The 25436-nt window shown below is 36.1% G+C and overlaps 1 protein-coding gene across 4 annotated transcripts; it reads left to right on the top strand.

Moving 5' to 3' along the window:
* The first annotated feature begins 1891 nt into the window (after window positions 1–1891).
* Window positions 1892–24707, top strand: LOC127953300 (transmembrane protein 154). 4 transcript variants are annotated; one of them, XR_008153160.1, is made up of 10 exons: window positions 1892–2174; window positions 3029–3067; window positions 3392–3430; window positions 4907–4945; window positions 5054–5299; window positions 6581–6632; window positions 7658–7731; window positions 8677–8725; window positions 9417–9652; window positions 22809–24139. XR_008153160.1 is itself a non-coding variant. In XM_052552664.1 (9 exons), the coding sequence occupies exons 1-8, from the start codon at window positions 2120–2122 to the stop codon at window positions 8709–8711; spliced, it is 579 nt and encodes a 192-aa protein (XP_052408624.1). In that variant the 5' UTR covers window positions 1892–2119; the 3' UTR covers window positions 8712–8725; window positions 22630–24139. The 4 variants fall into 4 exon arrangements, 3 of the variants coding, with proteins under 3 accessions (XP_052408624.1, XP_052408521.1, XP_052408435.1); XM_052552664.1 differs by lacking the exon at window positions 9417–9652 and having other exon boundaries at window positions 22630–24139; XM_052552561.1 differs by lacking the exons at window positions 9417–9652; window positions 22809–24139 and adding an exon at window positions 24152–24707 and having other exon boundaries at window positions 1897–2174.
* Window positions 24708–25436: the final 729 nt, after the last annotated feature.

Raw genomic sequence — 25436 nt, forward strand, 5'->3', positions numbered from 1 at the left:
GGGGTAAACTCTATAAATAGTATTTCAGGAAATATATATCACATATTGGGATCGCTTCAACCCTCGGCAACAGAGTTAAATTCGATAGATAAATTCCGCGGTAAAAAAACGGACCTGGCAACACTAGTGCTACAGCGCATGCGCCTTAAACCGGTTTGACCAGTTGACCAAGTGGTTTCTGTCTCACTTTTCAGATTCAAATCAGATCTGTGTAGGGTTTATGCAATTGACATAAAAAGAACTGACCATGCGTAATAAATAAATAAATAGGTGTCTAACTTATAAGACTAGTCTAAGCAGTTATATTCGCAAACAAAACAAAAACAAAAAAATAATATTGAAGTTTGGCGGCGCAGTACTGAAAATATTATCTACTTAGTTGTTTTATAAATTGTATGATTCTACTATCTTGAACTGTTCATTAGTGAAAGGAACATTACTTGGACACACACTTCTGATAAAAGATCTCTCTTAAGTGTAAATAAATTATTTTCTTTTATTTTTTCATTTATTTATTTTATATTTATTTGTGTACATTTATTTTTAGAATTGTATTTTTTATTTAACTGTATTTATTTATTTATTTTTCATTTATGTGCACATTTATTTTTAATATGTAAAAAAAATATATAAATTTGAATGGAATTAAATACATTTATTAAATTTAAATTCATTTTTATTACAGAATTATAACTTCTAAAATATGTGCATTACAGACAAAATAAATATATATATATACTATGTATATATATATATATATATATATATATATATATATATATATATATATATATATATATATATATATATATATATATATATATATATATATATATATATATATATATATATATATATATATATAACTAGATTACAATAATATTACAGTGTCCTTGTGGAGCCTACATGTAATTATGCATGTCTATACTGAATGTTATCTTTACAGTGATCAAGGGTTTGGTTCTTGCACCATTTCTTTTCACAGCATCTCCATGATTCCCTCATAACATCTGGATCTGTTTCTCTGGTTCTTCTGGTTTTTCCAGGAATTATCAGCACAAAAAGCCCGTCAGATTTCGTCACTAGATGACCAAACTTGCATGTGTCTTGAAACTCAAATAGCAAGTTTCCTTTAAGTTTGTTTCATTATATGAATTAAATTCATGATTTCCAAATGTAGTTAAAGAAAAAAGATAATGTTGGATAAAAGGTGAAAAAAAAATATTAATAGGAGTTAAAATAAAAAAATTCACTTATAAATAACAGAACATGGGTAGGTTAAATATATTATGTTTGTTTAAGATTCAAATTGTATACGGAGACCCAATATATATAATATCAATATAGATTACATTTTTATATGAGGTTAATTCATTTAGCAATATTTGCAATACTGTTACTAAAACTTGAGATTTTTAAATATAATTTAATACTGTGATTTTGTTATTTTTTACAATAATCTTAAAAAATATATATATAAATATATAAATATATAAATATATATATATATATATATATATATATATATATATATATATATATATATATATATATATATATATATATATATATATATATATATATATATATATATATATCCAACAGATCTCACTCTGTGGTATTCATGTACTTATATATTTGCACCATGATAATACTCAGTTATTTATAACATCGTGGCCCTGACAGCTTCAGTTTCTTAAAATCCACATGCTACAAAAATCTACTCATGTATTCATAGAGTTATTTGCATTTTTATGTAATGAAGTCTGTAACATGTTTTGACCGAGACCGCTGTAGCGGTGTATACACTCACACATTTCACATTTCTCTCTCAGTCTGTTTAAAGTCTTTGTGTCTAAAGCTGTTTACTGATCTCTTCTGGTTTTACCCTCAAGATCACACACCATATTCGCAGGAATGTGTTTTCACAGCTAACTCAGAAACAGCTTGGCTTGTGGTAACAAGCTCACTGCTTGATTGCATCACATCCGAGGGAGAGAACGAGAGGGTGTGTGTTTTTTTCTTAGGAAGGTGAATCAGGTCTGAAAGAGGAAGCAGGATGTCATGAAGGCGTCACTATGCACTGAGTCTGGCTCACTGTCTAGTGCTTCCATCGAGGATGAATCCTACACTATTCCTGCTTCTGGTATTGACAGCTAGCTGGACTGGACCTGGTAGGTGCTCACAGTTTTATGTTGAATCCTATCTCTCTCTCTCTCGCTCTCTTTTATTTTCCCCAGCTACACCTACAGTAACTCTCTTCTGACTGCTCTCCTCGTCAAAACATTTTAGACTGAGCACATTCAAATGACCTGTCATATCTCTTGACCACAATGCACAATGATAAAATAGACAAGGTGATCAGATCAGCTTATAACTAGTTCTTTGACTCATTTAGTTGGATTTGTTTTAATGCAAAGCACAAAACAGCTCTCGTCGTTGCCGACGAACAGAGATAATATCAGGACAAATCTATCTTCCTCTTGTTTCCTCGTTGCTGATTATTCGTTTCCTCCTTTTTATCTCACACTTCTCTTGTAGCTGAATATGAATTTTGATATGCATTATAAAGGTTATGTTTTAGTTGAGACGTTGAGATGTTGCTCACACTTTCCAGTCACTTTCACATTAAACACAGAATTAGTTGTGCTTTTATAAATTAAAGGTAGATGTCTTTAGTAACTCTTCCCAGTGACGTATTATGTGTTTATAGTAGTTAATATAACAGCTAACATAAAAACAACACTTTTAACATCTTAATGTTAGTAGTCAACATAAAAATTAGATACTGTTTAATGAACAAACATGCTTATAGTTAAATGAATGTTAATGAACCATTAAATGAGTCTTTATTAATAATGGAAAAACAGACTGTTTGTAATCTCTGGTAGATTTGGAGACTGATGCTCAGAAAACATCTTTCTGAACTGAAACAGGCCTCAGCTGAACCTCGTATAAAACTCTAGATGAAGCTTCTTTAAAGTCACTTCTTAAATGTGTAAAGTAATTAAGTTGCATCTCATTACAGTTCAATGTGAAGACAATGAAGAGACAGAGACTGAAGGCTGTGAGTATCTGCTGATGATGATCACCTGATCATTTCTATCCGATGTTACAGACTTCTCTAATTCACTGTTTTTGTGGTTATTGCTTCTCTATAAAACAATGAGTTTAAGTTCTCAAAGGGATGTTTCAAAAGACATTTTAATATGTTCATTTTAGGTTCTAATAATTACTTTTAAGGATTATATAAGATGCACTGTTTGAAAAGGAGAGAATCATGGACCTTATTTTTAGAAAAGATTTAAGTTTGAAGCAATAGTTTGTACATTATGTCTGCCATGTGTTTGTTTTATGCTTCACTCATAAATCTGTTTCTACATTTAAACAGTGTTAGATGTCAAAGCAGAGGGTGAAGAAGAAAACCCAGGTAAGAATCAAATTGATATAATTAGGGCTGTGCAATATATCAGATCTTAGTAATATTATGGTGATAACAGAATGATTGATGTCAAATGACAATACCCAATATCGTTTAAAATTAAGATTAACGTTTCTCCTGCTAAATTAACCAAGAAGTGCTTCTGTAATCTGAAAGAGTTTTTAGCAAAAGTGTGTCATGTCTCAGACTCAGAGCATCTCTTAAACCAGAAACCACTGATAGACTTGTGTTCCCACACTGTAAAAAAATTATTGTTGTTTTTACAAAAACTTTTTGGCAGCTGTGGTTGCCAGAATAATTTTGTAAAAATACAGAAAACTGTAAACACATTTACGTCAAAAACTGTTAATTTTACAATATAAAGCTGTAATTTACAAACAAGAAAATGTGAATATAAACCAGTAAATTCAACAACACACAAAATTAAATCTGTTTTGTACCTTGAAAAATACTGACAACCACCATAATAATAAAGATGGTACTGAATAAGAGAAAGCCACATGAAGTATCAAAGCTCATCACAAGTAGCTTCACCACAAGCAGAAGTATATATTAACATATAGAAGGTGCACATTTATGGAAACACAAAACACCATCATGGTAACACACGTGATACTTAAATAATGCAAAAAACTTTCATTAAGCAACAGAAGATGTAACATAAAGCTCAAATGTACATAACTGATAACAAGAACTATTTAAAAACATGATTATTTAAACAAAATACTTTCAAACGTGGAGTGTCACGCAGGGAATTCTGGGAATATCAGTTTACAGTTTTAGACTGTAAATTATACATTGATTTGTTCTTTTTTTACTTCTAAAAGCTGTATAATTAACAGAATTTTACTGTAAATTTACATTAAATGCTTTGTTAGATCTTTTACAGTTTTTCCCTGTATATAGTAAGGGAACTTCCTGTTAACCTATTATCAGTTTTTTTCCGTAGCGTTTTTACAAAATTTTACAGTTAAAATTACACTTATTTTTTACAGTGCACGTTTGCAGAATTAACCCCACAGTGTGAAATGTCTCGGAATTACGTTTACATTCTGAAATTAGTGTATTACAGTTCCACAAAAATATTGTGCAGCACAACTGTTTTCAACATTGATAATAATCAGAAATGTTTCTTAAATCATCATATTTTCATGATTTCTGAAGATCATGTGACACTGAAGACTGAGGAATGATGCTGAAAATACAGCGGAGCGTCACAGAAATACATTACACTTTAACACAGATTCACACAGAAAACAGATGATTTACATTATATCAATATTTCACAATATTAGAAGAGAAGAGCATTCCTTAAAAAACATTTATATATAAAATATGAACCTGATTGTAACAAATATCATTGTGCAGACACATCAAAGGCCATATAACTAATGTACAGAGATAATGTTTTATGTATCAATGCTTGTTTCCATGTTTTTTCATGATTTATTCATTGCTTTAAAGATAATCATGGGGACGGCTCTGGAGATGGCAGGCGCTCGAGTACGTATTCATCTTCTCAGATGATAAAATAACCATTTTAAGCTTTATCTGATCTACTTTTACAGTGACTTTTCTAAAAAGTTTAACTTAAATCTTGTTCTGCTGTAGGTTTCTTGGATGTAGTCTCCACACCAAGCAGTGACTCAGTTAATAATCAGGAATCAGAGCCGACTACAGAGAAAGAGAAAGAGACAAATACAGACGCAGACGCAGAGCCAAAGACAGTGACAGACGCAGACATTGAGGATCTCAACCCAGTAATCATGATCATCATTCCTCTGGTTCTCACACTCGTCATCATCACTGTGATCGTGTGTGTAGTCATCATCTACCGCAGGAGGAGAATAAGAGCTGGTATGTTAAGTGCATTCAAACTAATAGACTTACAGACTCTAAATAACCAGTAAAAACATCAGCTAGTGCGGTGTTTACGTGTTTATCTGAAAGACACAAATATTTACAGATGTGCATAAAACCTGAAGGTGAACGTGATAACAGTCTGTTAGGAAGAAATCTGAATGGATGCACATTAGTAAATGTTTACTAAACCTACTGAGACGCATTTGTATACTCTGCTTTACTTCTCTCTCTCTCTCTCTCACACACACACACACACACACACACGTTTGTTTTTGTGTAAAGTTCATCCCACAGGTGTAATGGTTTTTATTCTGTAGAAACTGTATATTCTATGGCCCTTCACCAACCCTACACCTAACCCTAACCCTCACAGGAAACTTTGTGCATTTTTACTTTCTCAAAAAAACTCATTCTGTATGATTTATAAGTGTTTTGAAAAATGGGGACATGGGTTATGTGCTCATAAGTCACCCTCTCCTTGTAATACCTGTGTCATACCCATGACATTATACAGAGTTGTGTCCTGATATGATACACACACACACACACACACACACACACACACACACTCTCTCTCTCTCACACACACACACACACACACTCACATATATACACTCGCTAGCACAAACACACACACACACACACACACACTCACTCACATATATACACTCGCTAGCACACACACACACGCACACACACAAACATACACACACACTCGCTCGCTCGCACACACACACACACTCGCATGCACAAACACACACACTCGCACGCACACACACACACACACACACTCGCATGCACACACACTCGCACGCACACAAACAAACACACACACACACACACACACTCGCACGCACACAAACACACACACACACACACACACACTCGCACGCACACAAACACACACACTCGCACACACACACACACACACACACACTCGCACGCACACAAACACACACACACACACACACACTCGCACGCACACACACTCGCTCGCACACACACACACACACACACATACACACACTCGCACACACACAAACACACACACACACACACACACACACACATACACACACTCGCACACACACAAACACACACACACACACGCACGCACTCACACCCACACACTCGCTCTGAGACTTATATATATCAAATATATTTCCTTTCTCCTTTCATTGTTTACAGTTCACTAGAAAGCAGCTCAAACTCAGCGATAAATGAAGGAAAACATCATTTTTTATCATGTTTTCTCATCTTTTTTGTTTTCCAAAGAAACTAAAGAAGATCCTTATCTGGATCATGAAGACCACGAAAAAGTGCCAATGTAAGTACAGGCTTTTAAGAGCATGTTGTGTTTCTATCTGCTGGCTGCGTTTCAGTAGTTTAGTTTGTTTCTTAGTTCCTTTTAGCAAATATGTGGCTTACACAGATGTGCAAAGCCAGTGTGTGTGTGTGTGTGTGTGTGTACGAATGTGCATTTGTGTAAGACACATAAAACCCACAATGAACTTGGGTACAAAAAAATATGCATACAAAAAAGTATGCTAAAAACGTCTTTTTAAGACAATTTTTCAATGACTTTGAATTTAAGACCATACCCTCAGTATTTATTTTCAAACATTAAGCAATTACATAATAGTGTAGCCTTGTACACAATTAAAAGAATAGTTCATCCAGAAATTAAAATGTACTCCTCCTCGGGTCATCAAAGATGTAGATGAGTTTCATCAGGTTTGTAGAAATGTAGCATCGCATCAGTGTCTCATCAATGGATGCTCTGCAGTGAATGGGTGCCGTCAGAATGAGAGTCTGATAAAAACATCCCAATAATCCACAGCACTCCAGTCCATCAGTGAACATCTGGAGAAGACAAAAGATGAAACACATCCAGCATTAAGATGATTTCTATAATCCATAATAACACTTGTGTTGATGAGACACTGATGCAATGCTGCATTTAAAAAAACCTGACGTAGAAACAAACTCATCTGATGAGAGTGAGAAAATAAGCAACTTTTCATTTTTGGGTGAACTGTTCTTTTAAGACAACATAACTTTTAAATGGCTCTTGTGTTTTGGCAGTTCAGACTGTTGTTCACACTTATTAGTAATGATGCTGCACAAAAGCTGCTCACTGTTAGTTGGTTCCTCTTTAAAGATAAAAATCTGCCATAGGCATGCAAAAATAAATTCCACCTCATAATAAACTGCCCACATAAACACAGCTTATTTAAAAAAGAAATGCCTGCATGCCTTTTTTATGCATCTGATAGAAATTTACTGTCTGACATTTATGCATGATAATAAAATGAATACAAACATGAGTATAAATGTGTGTTTTCCCCTCAGGCCCATGTTTGATGATGACATCCCATCAGTAATGGAGCTGGAAATGGAAGATCTAGAAAACTGGATGGCCAAAGGTAACCACTAAACATCTGTTAGTATTCTTCTGACTCTGAGTCACGGTTTATATCTGGACCTGGGTGTGAGTCAGATATTGCACATTTAAAGTGATTAATCCAAACCACAGGTGCTGGAAAAAATTAAAATCTGCTCTAAAAAAAATAATAATAAATAATAAATATTTAATTAATAAATTAATAAATATTTAGGCCTACATTTATGATTTATATCCTTGGATTGCATATAAAAAATTCCATTAATTTGGATTACACAGTGTTATTGTAAATAAACAGTCATGCATGAATAGTAAAACTATTTCTGCACTCAAAAAAAGTGCAGTAGTGTATTATTAAATATTTGCATCTACTTAATTTTATATTTAAATCATATTTTCAAAATGCATTTATTCATATTGCTTAGCCTCATAATAAAATATATTTTATTTTGTAAAAAGCATGAATGTGGTTTAAATATAGCAAACAAGCAGCAACAATAATATATCTGATAATGTATAAACCTGGTTATTGTTTTTTTTAAACATATTTATTTTATTAGTACTATTACAGAAATCTTAATTGTTTCTGTATGACTAACAAATATGCATCATATCAATTTAAAAGACATGCATTTTATATGCAATTCAAATATATTAATTTTACACATACATGCTCTAACAATGTTGTGTTTTAGTATTTTGCAGATCAACATGCTTTAGTTTTTATTGAATTCAGTAAAGTTTTGACCAGAAGGGGGAGCCATTGCACTAAAAACATTCAAATGCTCAAAGAAACTTTACTTGATATTTACTTGATGTCAGCTTTCTTAAACTTATTCACACTTAAACCAACATTTTTCACCAGAACTATTACATTAACTGTTATATAAATGATTTAATGTTGTGTAACATGTTTGGTTTAAAGCTTTTAACAAGAAGAATCTATCTTTTCATCGTTTGCTTGCAGATGGAGGCAAGAAAGTGGACACTGGCCAAATATAATGAATAGAATTTAAGTAAGTACAGTAGAATTATTACTCCCTCCTTTATGCAAGACTTAGTCCAAACCTGGTGAAAACTACACAATTTCTAGAACATAGTCAGCACATATTCACAGTACATGGACAGCTGTCTAGTGGTTATAACAGGAAACTCATTGCACTAGCTTGCAAATATTACATTTTCAGCACAGATCTGTAACAGATGTCGTGCATTTCTTGATTATTTACATTCACACGTCATATTTCAGGCTGAATTCAGGTTGTTTCCGAGTAATGGCGAAGAGTCTTAGACATAAACGGTTGTGATAACATTTCAAAACTGTACAACGAAACACTGGCTTCATATCAGTCACATGAAACTTGAACAGAACGGGGGTCCGCAGCACTGGATGTGATAAAACTGTGCTGATTTGAAAGGGGAAAACACACATGATTCACTGGGAAGTGTGGCAAGACAAGGCATGAAGACATCATGCGTTCACATGCGTCACACCCTGTAATGTAATGTGTAAGGCATCATTTCCTGGAGCTGTCAAATGACATAAGGTTACCTCCTCCTTTATTTCCAGAGGAAAGCCCCTCTGAGTCGAGTCAGGATCAGAGTTCCCTGTGCATACTTTAGTGAAACTATGTTGTGATCATTCCTTTATTGAGATCTGAACTGTAATATGATACACATTTAATATTTCATGCTGATGCTTTGTAGATAACCAGGAAGAAGGAGCAAAAAGACACTACATTTGCTTTTGTAGTTTTTGCACATCCCAACATCAATGACATTCTGCTTCCAGTAGAAATAGTTATTAGTCTAAAAAAAACTATTATCTAGACCTTACAGTCCACTTAAGTAATAATAGTGTCTCAGTCCATATTGAGACTGTTTATGGAACGCAATCAGTGTGAATAATAATAATAATAATAATAATAATGTACCATTCAAAGGTTTGAGGTTAAAAAGATTTATGCATTTAATTGTTTTTAAAGAAGTCTTTTTCTGGTCACAAAAGCTGCATTTATAAAAAAAAAAAAAAAAGGTAAAATTGTTTTCTATGTGAAAAGTCTCTGTTAAAGAGTAATTTATTTCTGTGATGTGCAGCTGTATTTCCAGCATCATTCCTCCAGTCTTCAGTGTCACATGATCTTTTAATAAACTGATTTGCTGCTCAAGGAATTTTTTTCTGATTATTGTAATAATAAAACACATAAATAACATGGCACACTCTTGTCAAGTGCCTAGATTGTCAAATAGACGTGAAGTGGACCTCTGACAGATTAATAAACAGCAGTATTGTCTGTTGACCTGCACATCATCATCAGCACGGCTCTTACACAAACACCGACCACATGCACTTGCTTACTAACACAGACACAAACACAGACTGTGTCATTCTGTCGAGGCTGTGTCTGCTGACTTCTGACCCGCCGGGACATCTGGTGTTGATTACAGCAGGCGTGTGTGGACGAGGAGGGACTCTTGTGTGCTCTCCGTCTCGCTCTCGCTGGGAACAGAGTCCATGAGCCAGGAATGCAAACTTACGTCACGCAGACCGTGTTTTTCCCAGGATCGAGCGCTTTAGGGGAGCAGCAGGCTACACAAAGGCTAGGTGATGTCAGGAATGACAAATGAAGGTTTATGTAAACATAAACGGAGAGTATCTGAAGCCACATCAGCACGGGAGTAAGAGCATGACCTAAACCAATCTGGAAACGGATTCTTTGCAGTTGTTGTTGGAATATAACAGCACTGGTGAAGACTGATATAATATACAAACACACAAAGGTTTATTGATTACTCCACAAATGTCTACAGTAAACTCTAAAAATAATTCTAAACAGCACAATGAAAAATAACCACGCTCTCTTAATAAAATGATCGTTTGAGTTGGACATTACAGAATAAATTCCTTAAAATCCAACAGGGAATTTTGTCAAAAATGTACATGCATACATAAATAAATAAGGTATCTGACATCATTTTTTTTATTTTTTTTTATACACTAGATTTTTGTTCAATTTCAATACAAATATTTATTATACAAGAACTACAGCTATTACATCGATATTCTTCGTCTTTAACAAAAGTTTAAGAGATCGAGTACATTCACCAAACAGTTTAAATTAATTTAATAAAATTAGTTTGTATGATTGAAATATTCTGAAGGTAAATTGTACTTAATATAAAAAGCTTGAATCTGAGTTCAAGTTTTAAGCATGCTTTGCGTCAAAATCTAAAAGGAGAATAAATATTGAAATGAAGTGTAATTTAAATGAATCTGTGTTTCTCTCATTTGTTTTACAGGAAGCCGTATCTCTCAACAGATCCAGACACAGTGGACTATTTTTAGGAATTCGTCATTTTGAAAACTTTGCCAGCATTTTTAGATTGTTTCATAATGCCATAACTTTATATTAAAAAGATATTTGTTTAATATTGTATAATCCTCTTGGATGAACAAAGCAGATCTGTCTGTTGCACTGATCAGGATCCAACAGTTCACTGGAAGCCAATATGGTCTTTTATGTGCTTTTGATATTTAAGATATTCACCACAGTTATATGATAATCAATGTTGTTTCTTTATAATTTAATGATTGTTCCTGTCTTTATCTCAGTGTAAGGACTGCCTCAGAACTTCAGATGCATTAAGAAGCATTTCATTTAAATTATAGAGACATTAACCTTTGTAAATATTATTACATTGGCTGTATTATATTTTTTCTTTTATTTGCAGTATTGCAAGTTTGTGTTTACAATTAATAATGGAATTTAAATCATTTAATAATTTTTAGGATTTCACCAATGCATTTCCTGCCACGTACTGTATGTCATTTTACATTAAAAGAGGAATTATTGTCATCATTGTTCTTGTGTGAGTGCACTATACACAATCGATCATAAGATGTTTTGTAATGTTTTCAAAAGAAGTCTCTCATGCTCACCAAAGCTGCATTTATTTGATTAAAAAAATACAGTAAACTCGTTACAGTTTTTTTCAGTCGCTAACAAGCATTTGTCCAAGCAGTTGTCACATTTTCAAAACTCTAAACACAATTAGCACAGCATCTGTCTATTGTGGCCATACCATTCACACATTTCATGTCGTTTTCACACAATATGGAGTCATTGAACACATTTCCACAATGCTTACATTTTCTGAACAGACAAGCTATACCTCCCAACAAAATTATGGATCGATTTTGTAGTATTTACAAATGTTAACACACAACATCCCACAATAGCAAAAACAATGTTCCAAACCTTAGATACAGTATAAAAACCTCTGCTTCTGCAATGATATCGGTTCAAAAACAATTTATCTTAGCTGATTTATGTTGTGTAAATTGGGCCAACCACAACTGATTCCAATCTGGCTTAGACTCAATGGCAGGGGTTATTTTTTAGACCATAAACTTATACAATAAAAGGAGGACTTTGAAGAGTGATGTTTTTGGAAACAGAAACAGAAAAAGAGAAACACTGTAATGTATGGACGAGGAAGAGTAAGAGCAAGGGGCCCAGGAAGAAGAGCATGAGCAGTGAGAGGAGCAGGAGCAGTGAGAGGAGCATGAGCAGTGAGAGGAGCAGGAGCAGTGAGAGGAGCAGGAGCAGTGAGAGGAGCAGGAGAAGTGAGAGGAGCATGAGCAGTGAGAGATGCAGTGAGAGGAGCAGGAGCAGTGATAGATGCAGTGAGAGGAGCAGGAGCAGTGAGAGATGGAGTGAGTGGAGCAGTGAGAGGAGCAGGAGCAGTGAGTGGAGCAGGAGCAGTGAAAGATGCAGTGAGAGGAGCAGGGGCAGTGAGAGGAGCAGGAGCAGTGAGAGGAGCAGTGAGAGGAGCAGTGAGAGGAGCAGGAGCAGTGAGAGGAGCAGTGAGAGGAGCAGGAGCAGTGAGAGGAGCATGAGCAGTGAGAGGAGCAGTGAGAGGAGCAGTGAGAGGAGCAGGAGCAGTGAGAGGAGCATGAGCAGTGAGAGGAGCAGTGAGAGGAGCAGTGAGAGGAGCAGGAGCAGTGAGAGGAGCAGTGAGAGGAGCAGTGAGAGGAGCAGGAGCAGTGAGAGGAGCATGAGCAGTGAGAGGAGCAGTGAGAGGAGCAGTGAGAGGAGCAGTGAGAGGAGCAGTGAGAGGAGCAGGAGCAGTGAGAGGAGCATGAGCAGTGAGAGGAGCAGTGAGAGGAGCAGGAGCAGTGAGAGGAGCAGTGAGAGGAGCATGAGCAGTGAGAGGAGCAGTGAGAGGAGCAGGAGCAGTGAGAGGAGCAGTGAGAGGAGCATGAGCAGTGAGAGGAGCAGTGAGAGGAGCATGAGCAGTGAGAGGAGCAGTGAGAGGAGCAGGAGCAGTGAGAGGAGCAGTGAGAGGAGCATGAGCAGTGAGAGGAGCAGTGAGAGGAGCAGGAGCAGTGAGAGGAGCAGGAGCAGTGAGAGGAGCAGTGAGAGGAGCAGTGAGAGGAGCAGGAGCAGTGAGAGGAGCATGAGCAGTGAGAGGAGCAGTGAGAGATGCAGTGAGAGGAGCAGGAGCAGTGAGAGGAGCAGTGAGAGGAGCAGTGAGAGGAGCAGTGAGAGGAGCAGTGAGAGGAGCAGGAGCAGTGAGAGGAGCATGAGCAGTGAGAGGAGCAGTGAGAGGAGCAGGAGCAGTGAGAGGAGCAGGAGCAGTGAGAGGAGCATGAGCAGTGAGAGGAGCAGTGAGAGGAGCAGGAGCAGTGAGAGGAGCAGTGAGAGGAGCAGTGAGAGGAGCAGGAGCAGTGAGAGGAGCAGTGAGAGGAGCAGGAGCAGTGAGAGGAGCAGGAGCAGTGAGAGGAGCAGTGAGAGGAGCAGTGAGAGGAGCAGTGAGAGGAGCAGTGAGAGGAGCAGGAGCAGTGAGAGGAGCATGAGCAGTGAGAGGAGCAGTGAGAGGAGCAGGAGCAGTGAGAGGAGCAGTGAGAGATTGTTTTTATCCCCCCCCCCTTTTTATCTGGGCTTTTTGCTGTTGTTGTTTTTTTGTTCAGAATGCTCTTATGTGTTTCATGGATATTTTGTCCACTGTAAGCAATACTGTCAAAACTTTTCTGTTCTATCATACCGTGTTTCTACTGTACCTCCTGCAGTAAACAGTAAAGGAAAAAAATAGCTTTTTACTGGAATGCTTTTGAATGTGAACATTACTGTACATTTGGACATACAGTTCCTAACCAAGAAATTTAGTGTAAAACAGTGAATTGCATGTTTTGCATGCAAATACCTGTAAAACTGAGACTGAAAAGTCTATGCAGTTTTTGTAATGTCAACAATAGCCAGTATTTTGAAACCTGGTGTACTTTGATTGACTGCATGTACCTTTTGAGGTGAAAACAAGTGTTATTCTTTGACAGAATAATTTAATTTTGAGTCAGATTTCCAGTGTTTTGGTAAAGTTGGTGTGTGCAGAGAAAGATGTGTTCTATTTTGAAATTAAGATTTAGTATATATTTAACAAAATGTGTTTTTGAGAAGAAAATTATCCATTTGGCCAATTGTGTTTTGTAGGTGTGAGTCTGTGTTAAGAGTTTAGAAAAAGTATCTGAAGAATGGTTAAGCGCTTGTTAGCGATTGAAAAAAACTGTAATATTGTGAAACATTATTACAATTTAAAAGAACTGTTTTCTATTTTAAAACCTTTTAAGATGTCATTTATTTCTGTGATCGAAGCTGGATTTTTATCAGTGTCACATGATCCTTCAGAAATCTTTCTGATTTGGTGATTTTCTTATTTTTAAGACAGATGAAAACAGTTTTGGTGCTTGATATTTTTGTGCAAACTGTGATACATTTTACCAAATATATATTGAAATATTTGTATTATTTTGTAACAATGTAAAAATACACAATATAATCTTATTTAATCACCTAATATGATATGACCATGTTGGTTGGGGCTATTTACTGAAAGTGAACGTCCTGTTTGTTCCATGGTGCACCTTTAAATGAATAATTCAGTAAAGTGAGCATTCTTTCGTCTTGCTCCTGGGTTACACAGTTCCTACCGAGTGCATTTTCTAATGGAGTATGATGGGAGTATGAAAGCACATTGTTTATCTTTGAGTGAGGCTTGGAACTAAACACAGCTTTAAGCAAGAGTTCAGTTCAGGTTGACAGCCGTGGAAAACTTCAGCAGATGGAAGTCATTCCAGTTTTCCTTCTCCAAGTCTTGTCCGGTCTGTTTTGGTTTCAGATCCCTGTTGATATCAGGGGAATATGTGCATGTACAGTTGAGTTTTGGAATGATTCGTGAAGTACTCATGCATTAATGATTCCAAATTACAGATTGTTTTATTTTTTTAATCTATTTGGAACTTTTTAAACTATATTTCAGATTGAATGGCTTTCGGAAACTTGAAGGAAAAAATCTGTATCAATATCAATATTTATTTACTAGTACTTTTACTGTTGAGATTGTAAAGTACATTTATATCTGAGAGGTTATACATTTTTTTTCAATGTGCAAAACAACATAAATATTTGAAAGTGAAAAAGTGAAAGTGAAGTGACATTCAGCCAAGTATGGTGACCCATACTCAGAATTTGTGCTCTGCATTTAACCCATCCGAAATGCACACACACAGAGCAGTGAACACACACACACACACAGTGACCTAAGTCGTGGTATTGAAGGTGGAGAGAGAACTGTTCATGCACTCCCCCCACCCACAATTCTGTCCGGCCCGAGGCTAGAACCCACAACCCTTCGATTGGGAGTCCAACCCTCTATTGAATTCCCCTTGTCGTGTGATTCTTTGCTCCATTACACTGTTGGGGAATGTGGGCATAATTTGGGAAGGATCACCAACAAGCCAACCCTCCAGAACTGAGGTTGCTAGGTCGTCGACTGTCCTTCACATTTTTTCTCTTCTTCTGTGTTTCCTGCAGGCGGCTGCAGACTTAAAAATGAAGTGAATAAGTTGTATACCCTAATGTATTGTGTGTAATTTATTTGTAAAGGAGCCTGGGTACTCTTCTGTCCATTTTTGTTTTGCACTTTCACGTGTAAATAAAAGAGAAGTACTTCTGTACGTTGTGTCAAGAATATATAATCGGGAACAGCTGTGTGTGAGTGGATGCAACAGGTGTGCAGAGTGGACCAGGTGTGTAGTGTTACGGTGAATGAGTCCGGGAGATGGGGAAGTGGCGCCCTCTGGTGGTGAGAGGGAGGAACACCGTGTCCGGACTCATGAGTCATGACACGTTCATTTTTTTTAATGCAGCTTATTTTTTTTACACATTAAAACAAATTGCTCTATACATAATTGAAAGTATCTTTTACAACTTGGCCCAGCCCTGCCTCCATGTATTCAGGAGGTGAATCTTTGGTGAATGGCCAGCACCACCTCAGAGACTCGGAGCACAATTCGGTGACAGTGGAACGAGGCACATGTCAAACTCTCTGGAGACCATCTGTATGATGTACCACTGGCAGACAGAAGAGAAACACCAGGGTCTAGACTGTGGCACTTCTCAGAAGATCCAGCAGCTCTGTCAGGGGCTTGCTGCTCAGAGCAAAGACATCAGAAACATGTCCAGTGCTGCCATATTCAGCTTTATCCTGCAGTACAAGGGTATAATTAGTACCTACAATAAATATTGAGATAGATACTTTAGTAAACTATTTTTAGTAATTACCAAAATCATATTGATGAAAATCCGCTAGTCATATTTAAAACCTTAGCTAAAGGGATAGCTCACCAGAAAATGAACTTTCCAGACCTGGAACAACTTAAGGGTGAGCAAAGGATCACAGACTTTTCATTTTTGACTGCCTACCTTGGTCAAGACAATAAACTACATAAAATCGCACCTTTGTAAGATATCAGTCAGCATTTGAACTGCTGTGTGTATGTGTGTTGTAGTTTTTCATATGTATCATTCATTTACTCAAGTAAGCTCCAAACCAGTAGGCTACCTGCATTTAAAGTTGTAATCAAACAAAGGAAGCAGCAAACCAGTGTAACTTACCTTGCGTCGGTCTTGTATATCACAGTCTCCTGCATTATGACGTAAAACATAGAAACAAAAACCATCCTGGCAGGGTTGTCTCTCTCCAGCTCTCATCTCACACCGTTGCTGTGCGACAGAGCTGTAATCGCCAACACTTGGTGGAGAAATTAGGAAATCCTGCAAAGGCGGAGCATCTCACGCACTTCGGAGGGCTGCTTTACGAAATGTGCACACTCAACTTTGGGACACAGCTTAGGTCTCTGTCTAGTGCTTCCACCGATGACTCTGGGACATGAATCCTACACTATTCCTGCTTTTGGTATTGACAGCTAGCTGGACTGGATCTGGTAGGTGCTCACAGTTTTATGTTGAATCCTCTCTCTCTCTCTCTCTCTCTCTCTTTTATTTTCCCTATTCACCTAGAGTTACTCTTCTGTCTGCTCCATTCGTCAAAACATTTCAGACTTCTTTTGACCACAATGCACAATGATAAAATATAGACGGTGATCAGATCAGTTTAAAACTAGTTCTTTGACTCATTTAGTTGGATTTGTTTTCATGCAAAGTACAAAACAGCTCTCGTCTTTGCCGACGAACAGAGATAATAGTGACATTCTAAAACGCTTAAAGTGGCTTAATCTACTAATACAGCGATATTAACTGACTAAACATTATACTAATAAATTATACTATGTACGAAAAAATCAGATGAGTCCTTAATTTGAATGCAACTCGTTTAATAGCACGTGAAGCCTTATGATAGTTTTCTATGGAAGGAAAAGGCTTCACGTGCTATTAAACGAGTTGTATACTATATTAGTATAATGTTTAGTGGCTTTAGTCAGTTAATAGCACTGTACTAGTAGATTAAGCCACTTTAAGCATTTTAGAATGTCCCAGATATCAGTTCAGGACAAATCTATCTTCCTCTTGTTTCCTCGTTGCTGATTATTCGTTTCCTCCTTTTTATCTCACACTATCTCTCTTCTGAATATGAATTTTGATATGCATTATAAAGGTTATGTTTTAGTTGAGACGTTGAGATGTTGGTCACACTTTCCAGTCACTTTCACATTAAATACAGAATTAGTTGTGCTTTTATAAATTAAAGGTAGATGACTTTAGTAACACTTCCCAGTGACATATTATATGTTTATAGTAGTTAATATAACAGCTAACATAAAAACAACACTTTTAACACTTAATGTTAGTAGTCAACATAAAAATTAGATACTGTTTAATGAACAAACATGCTTATAGTTAAATGAATATTAATGAACCATTAAATTAGTCTTTATTAATAATGGAAAAACTGACTGTTTGTAATCTCTGGTAGATTTGGAGACTGATGCTCAGAAAACATCTTTCTGAACTGAAACAGGCCTCAGCTGAACCTCGTATAAAACTCTAGATGAAGCTTCTTTAAAGTCACTTCTTAAATGTGTAAAGTAATTAAGTTGCATCTCATTACAGTTCAATGTGAAGACAATGAAGATAGAGAGTATATCTCTGAAGGCTGTGAGTATCTGCTGATGATGATCACCTGATGATTTCTATTCGATGTGATGTAAACGTTTCCAAACACATTCTGCTAATTCACTGTTTTTGTGGTCATTGCTTCTCTAGAAAACAATGAGTTTAAGTTCTCACAGGGATGTTTCAAAATACATTTAGCTATTAATATGTTCATTTTAGGTTCTAATATTTACTTTTAAGGATTATATAAGATGCACTGTTTGAAAAGGAGAGAATCATGGACCTTATTTTTAGAAAAGATTTAAGTTTGAAGCAATAGTTTGTACATTATGTCTGCCATGTGTTTGTTTTATGCTTCACTCATAAATCTGTTTCTACATTTAAACAGTGTTAGTTCTCAAAGCAGAGGTTGAAGAAGAAAACCCAGGTAAGAATCAACTACATATAATTAGGGCTGTGCAATATTAGTATTGTTTAAAATGAAGATTAACGTCCCCGTACTAATTTAATTCCTCCTGCTAAACTAACCGAGAAGTGCTTCTGTAATCTGAAAGATTTTTAAGCGGTAGTGCGTCATATCTCAGATTCAGAGCATCTCTTAAACCAGAAACCACTGATAGACTTGTGTTCCCGGATGTGAAAACCTCTGAAACGTTTTCAGAATTAACCCCACAGTGTGAAATGTATCTCAACTTTCTGTTAACATGCTTGGATACAGCACTCTGTGAACAGCCAGCTTCTTTGGCAATGAATGTTTGTGACTTAGACTCCTTGTGAAGGGTCTCAATGACTGTCTGAGACCATTTTGAAGGTGTTTTTAGTTAATTAGCTGATTGGCATGTCACCCAATCCTAATCTGTTGAGATCGTGAACTGGTGGGTTTTTGTTAAATGTGAGCCAAAGATATCTATCTATTTATCTGTCTGTCTGTCTATCTATCTATAATCGTAAAAATATGGATGTCAAGATATAAAATTTTACATATATCACCCCCCCCCCGGATTTAATTTAATTTTCATGTACTAATTGATTTATAATATATACACCATTCAAAACTTTGCAGTTAGTACAATGTATTTATTTATAAAGAAATTAATAATTTTATTCATCAAGAATTCATTAAATTTATCAAAAGCGATAGTAAAGACATTTATAATGTTGTAAAGTTGTTTTTTTCACATAAATGATATTCTTTTGAAAAGTATTCAAAGAACAAATCATTCTGAAATTAGTGTATTACAGTTCCACAAAAATATTGTGCAGCACAACTGTTTTCAACATTGATAATAATTAGAAATGTTTCTTAAATCATCATATTTTCATGATTTCTGAAGATCATGTGACACTGAAGACTGGAGGAATGATGCTGAAAATACAGCGGAGCATCACAGAAATACATTACACTTTAACACAGATTCACACAGAAAACTGATGATTTACATTATATCAATATTTCACAATATTAGAAGAGAATAGCTTTCCTTAAAAAAACATTTATATATAAAATATTAACCTGATTGTAACAAATATCATTGTGCAGACACATCAAAGGCCATATAACTAATGTACAGAGATAATGTTTTATGTATCAATGCTTGTTTCCATGTTTTTTCATGATTTATTCATTGCTTTAAAGATAATCATGGGGACGGCTCTGGAGATGACAGGCGTTGGAGTACGTATTCATCTTCTCAGATGATAAAATATCCATTTATACTTTACACTCTCTAGCTTGGAAATTGAGCCTTTACTTAAATCTTGTTCATCTGTTTCTTGGATGTAGTCTCCACACCAAGCAGTGACTCAGAGCCGACTACAGAGACAGAGACAGAAACAAAGACAGACACCGAAACAGAGCCAAAAACATTGGGTTTAAAGATGTGCATTAAACCTGAAGGTGAGCGTGATAACAGTCTGTTATAGGAAAAAATCTGAATGGATGCACATTAGTAAATCAGTGTTTAAACCTACTAAGATGCATTTGTAAACTGCTTTACTTCACAAAACACACTTACACACACACACACACACACACACACACACACACATGCATGCACACAGACACACTCATATTTACTTCATTTTTAACAGTTCCTTAGAAGGCAACTCAGCGATAAATGAAGGAAAACAGTGTGTGATAAGAACTTTTTATCATGTTTTCTCATCTATTTTTTCTTTTAAAGATACTAAAGAAGATCCTAATCTGGATCATGAAGACCACGAAAAGGTGTCAATGTAAGTACAGGCTTTTAAGAGCATGTTGTGTTTCTATCTGCTGGCTGCATTTCAGTAGTTTAGTTTCTTTCTTAGTTCCTTTTAGCAAATATGTGGCTTACCCAGATGGGCAAAGTGTGTTGTGATAACATTTCAAAACTGTACAGTAAATGCAGAAGAGCGAACACTGGCTTCATATCAGTCACATGAAACTTGAACAGAACGGGGGTCCGCAGCACTGGATGTGATAAAGCTGTGCTGATTTGAAAGGGGAAAACACACATGACTCACTGGGAAGTGTGGCAAGACAAGACATGAAAACATCATGCGTTCACATGCGTCACACGCTGTAATGTAATGTGTAAGGCATCATTTCCTGGAGCTGTCAAATGACATAAGGTTACCTCCTTCTTTATTTCCAGAGGAAAGCCCCTCTGAGTCGGTCAGGATCAGAGTTCCCTGGGCATACTTTAGTGAAACTGCCATGTTGTGATCATTCCTTTATTGAGAACATTGTTAATGTCATGCAATCTGAACTATGATCTTTACATTTACATTTACATTTATTCATTTAGCAAACGCTTTTATCCAAAGCGACTTACAGATGAAGACAGTGGAAGCAACCAAAAACAACAAAAAGAGCAATGATATATATAAGTGCTATAACAAGTCTCAGTTAGGTTAACACAGTACACGTAGCATGGGATTTTAAATAATATAATAAATAAAAAGAAAACCGATAGAATAAAAAATAAAAGAATAGAGCAAGCTAGTTAGAGGTCTTTACACATACACACACACATACATATACAATTGCATAATAAATGAAAAGAAAATAGAATACAAAAAGATTAGAAAGCTAGTTAGATTTTTTAAGAATAGAATTAGAATAGTGAGTGTTAAAGTTAGAGGGTCAAATGAAGATGGAAGAGATGGGTTTTAAGCCGATTCTTGAAGATGGTTAAGGACTCAGCTGCTGGGATTGAGTTGGGGAGGTCATTCCACCAGGAGGGAACATTTAATTTAAAAATCTGTAAAAGTGATTTTGTGTTTCTTTGGGATGGCACAATCAAGTGACGTTCACTTGCAGAACGCAAGCTTCTAGAGGCACATAAGTCTGAAGTAATGAATTTAGGTAAATGGGTGCAGAGCTAGTGGTAGTTTTGTAGGCAAACATCAATGCCTTGAATTTTATGCGAGCAGCTGTTGGAAGCCAGTGCAAATTGATAAACAGAGGTGTGACGTGTATTCTTTTTGGCTCATTAAATATTAATCTTTCTGCCACGTTCTGGATTAATTGTAAAGGTTTGATAGAACTGGCTGGAAGACATTGCAATAGTCCAGCCTGGACAGAACAAGAGCTTGAACAAGGAGTTGTGCAGCATGATCCGAAAGAAAGGGCTTGATCTTCTTGATGTTGAATAAAGCAGATCTGCAGGACCGGACAGTTTTAGCAATGTGGTCTGAGAAAGTCAGCTGATCATCAATCATAACTCCAAGGCTTCTAGCTGTTTTTGAAGGACTTATGGTTGATGTGCCTAGCTTGATGGTGAAATTGTGATGGAACGATGGGTTTGCTGGAATCACAAGCAGTTCTGTCTTGGCAAGGTTGAGTTGAAGGTGATGGTCCATCATCCAGGAAGAAACGTCTGTTAGACAAGCTGAGATGTGAATAGCTACCGTCGGATCATCAGGATGGAATGAGAGGTAGAGTTGAGTGTCATCAGCATAGCAGTGGTATGAAAAGCCATGTTTCTGAATGACAGAACCTAATGATGCCATGTAGACAGAGAAGAGAAGTGGTCCAAGAACTGAGCCCTGAGGCACCCCAGTAGTTAGATGTTGAGACTTGGGCACCTCACCTCTCCAAGATACTTTGAAGGACCTATCTGATTGGTAAGACTCAAACCATTGAAGTGTGGTTCCTGAGATGCCTTTCGCCAGTAGGGTTGATAGGAGGATCTGGTGATTAACTGTGTCAAAAGCAGCGGACAGATCAAGCAGGATAAGTACTGAAGATTTGGATTCTGCTCTTGCCAGTCTTAGAGCTTCAACAACTGAGAGCAAGGCAGTCTCCGTTGAATGTCCACTTCTGAAGCCAGATTGGTTGCTGTCAAGGAGGTTGTTGTGTGTGAGAAATGTAGAGACTTGTTTGAACACAGCTCGTTCAAGTGTTTTTGCAATGAAAGGAAGAAGGGAAACTGGTCTGTAGTTCTCTAAAATAGATGGGTTGAGGTTGGGTTTCTTAGTGGAGATATGATACACATTTAATATTTCATGCTGATGCTTTGTAGATAACCAGGAAAAAGGAGCAAAAAGACACTACATTTGATGTTGGGATGTGCAAAAACTACAAAAGCAATGACATTCTGCAGCCAGTAGAAATAATTATTAGTAAAAAAAAAATGTATCTAGACCTTACAGTCCACTTAAGTAATGATAGTGTCTCAGTTCATATTGAGACCATTCAAAGGTTTGAGGTTTGAGTCTCTTCTGCTCACAAAAGCTGCATTCATTTAATAAAAAATACAGAACAAAATGTAATATCGTGAAAAAATATTCCACTTCCAAACAGCTGTTTTCTGTGTGAATATCTATTAAAGTTTAATTTATTTCAGTGATGTGCAGCTGTATTTCCAGCATCATTCCTCCAGTCTTCAGTGTCACATGATCTTTTAATAAACTGATTTGCTGCTCAAGGAATATATTTCTGATTATTGTAATAATAAAACACATAAATAACATGGCACACTCTTGTCAAGTGCCTAGATTGTCAAATAGACGTGAAGTGGACCTCTGACAGATTAATAAACAGCAGTATTGTCTGTTGACCTGCACATCATCATCAGCACGGCTCTTACACAAACACCGACCACATGCACTTGCTTACTAACACAGACACAAACACAGACTGTGTCATTCTGTCGAGGCTGTGTCTGCTGACTTCTGACCCGCCGGGACATCTGGTGTTGATTACAGCAGGCGTGTGTGGACGAGGAGGGACTCTTGTGTGCTCTCCGTCTCGCTCTCGCTGGGAACAGAGTCCATGAGCCAGGAATGCAAACTTACGTCACGCAGACCGTGTTTTTCCCAGGATCGAGCGCTTTAGGGGAGCAGCAGGCTACACAAAGGCTAGGTGATGTCAGGAATGACAAATGAAGGTTTATGTAAACATAAACGGAGAGTATCTGAAGCCACATCAGCACGGGAGTAAGAGCATGACTTAAACCAATCTGGAAATGGATTCTTTGCAGTTGTTGTTGGAATATAACAGCACTGGTGAAGACTGATATAATATACAAACACACAAAGGTTTATAGATTACTCCACAAATGTCTACAGTAAACTCTAAAAATAATTCTAAACAGCACAATGAAAAATAACCACGCTCTCTTAATAAAATGATCGTTTGAGTTGGACATTACAGAATAAATTCCTTAAAATCCAACAGGTAATTTTGTCAAAAATGTACATGCATACATAAATAAATAAGGTATCTGACATTACTATACACCAGATTTTTGTTCAATTTCAATACAAATATTTATTATACAAGAACTACAGCTATTACATCGATATTCTTCGTCTTTAACAACAATTTTAGAGATCGACTACATTCACCAAACAGTTTAAATTAATTTAATAAATATTATGAAATATTATGAAAGCAAATTGTACTTAATATAAAAAGCATTAATCTGAGTTTCAGCAGATTTCAAGTTTTAAGCATGCTTTGCGTCAAAATCTAAAAGGAGAATAAATATTGAAATGAAGTGTAATTTAAATGAATCTGTGTTTCTCTCATTTGTTTTACAGGAAGCCGTATCTCTCAACAGATCCAGACACAGTGGACTATTTTTAGGAATTCGTCATTTTGAAAACTTTGCCAGCATTTTTAGATTGTTTCATAATGCCATAACTTTATATTAAAAAGATATTTGTTTAATATTGTATAATCCTCTTGGATGAACAAAGCAGATCTGTCTGTTGCACTGATCAGGATCCAACAGTTCACTGGAAGCCAATATGGTCTGTTATGTGCTTTTGATATTTAAGATATTCACCACAGTTATATGATAATCAATGTTGTTTCTTTATAATTTAATGATTGTTCCTGTCTTTATCTCAGTGTAAGGACTGCCTCAGAACTTCAGATGCATTAAGAAGCATTTCATTTAAATTATAGAGACATTAACCTTTGTAAATATTATTACATTGGCTGTATTATATTTTTTCTTTTATTGCAGTATTGCAAGTTTGTGTTTACAATTAATAATGGAATTTAAATCATTTAATAATTTTTAGGAATTCACCAATGCATTTCCTGCCACGTACTGTATGTCATTTTACATTAAAAGAGGAATTATTGTCATCATTGTTCTTGTGTGAGTGCACTATACACAATCAATCATAAAATGTTTTGTAATGTTTTCAAAAGAAGTCTGTCATGCCCACCAAAGCTGCATTTATTTGATTAAAAAAATACAGTAAATTTGTTAATATCGTGAAACATTATTAAAATTTAAAAGAACTGTTTTCTATTTTAAAACCTTTGAAGATGACATTTATTTCTGTGATTGAAGCTGGATTTTTATCAGTGTCACATGATCCTTCGGAAATCTTTCTGATTTGGTGATCATATTGAAAAATATTGAAAAAAATATGTGTGCCATATTTCAGTAGAGTACATTAAATACACAATATAATCTTATTTAATCACCTAATATGATATGACCATGTTAGTTGGGGCTATTTACTGAAAGTGAACGTCCTGTTTGTTCCATGGTGCTACTTTAAATGAATAATTCAGTAAAGTGAGCATTCTTTCGTCTTGCTCCTGGGTTACACAGTTCCTACCGAGTGCATTTTCTAATGGAGTATGATGGGAGTATGAAAGCACATTGTTTATCTTTGAGTGAGGCTTGGAACTAAACACAGCTTTAAGCAAGAGTTCAGTTCAGGTTGACAGCCGTGGAAAACTTCAGCAGATGGAAGTCATTCCAGTTTTCCTTCTCCAAGTCTTGTCTGGTCTGTTTTGGTTTCAGATCCCTGTTGATATCAGGGGAATATGTGCATGTACAGTTGAGTTTTGGAATGATTC

Source organism: Carassius gibelio, chromosome A1 (assembly GCF_023724105.1).
Source record: "Carassius gibelio isolate Cgi1373 ecotype wild population from Czech Republic chromosome A1, carGib1.2-hapl.c, whole genome shotgun sequence".
In the NCBI taxonomy this organism is placed as follows: Eukaryota; Metazoa; Chordata; class Actinopteri; order Cypriniformes; family Cyprinidae; genus Carassius; species Carassius gibelio.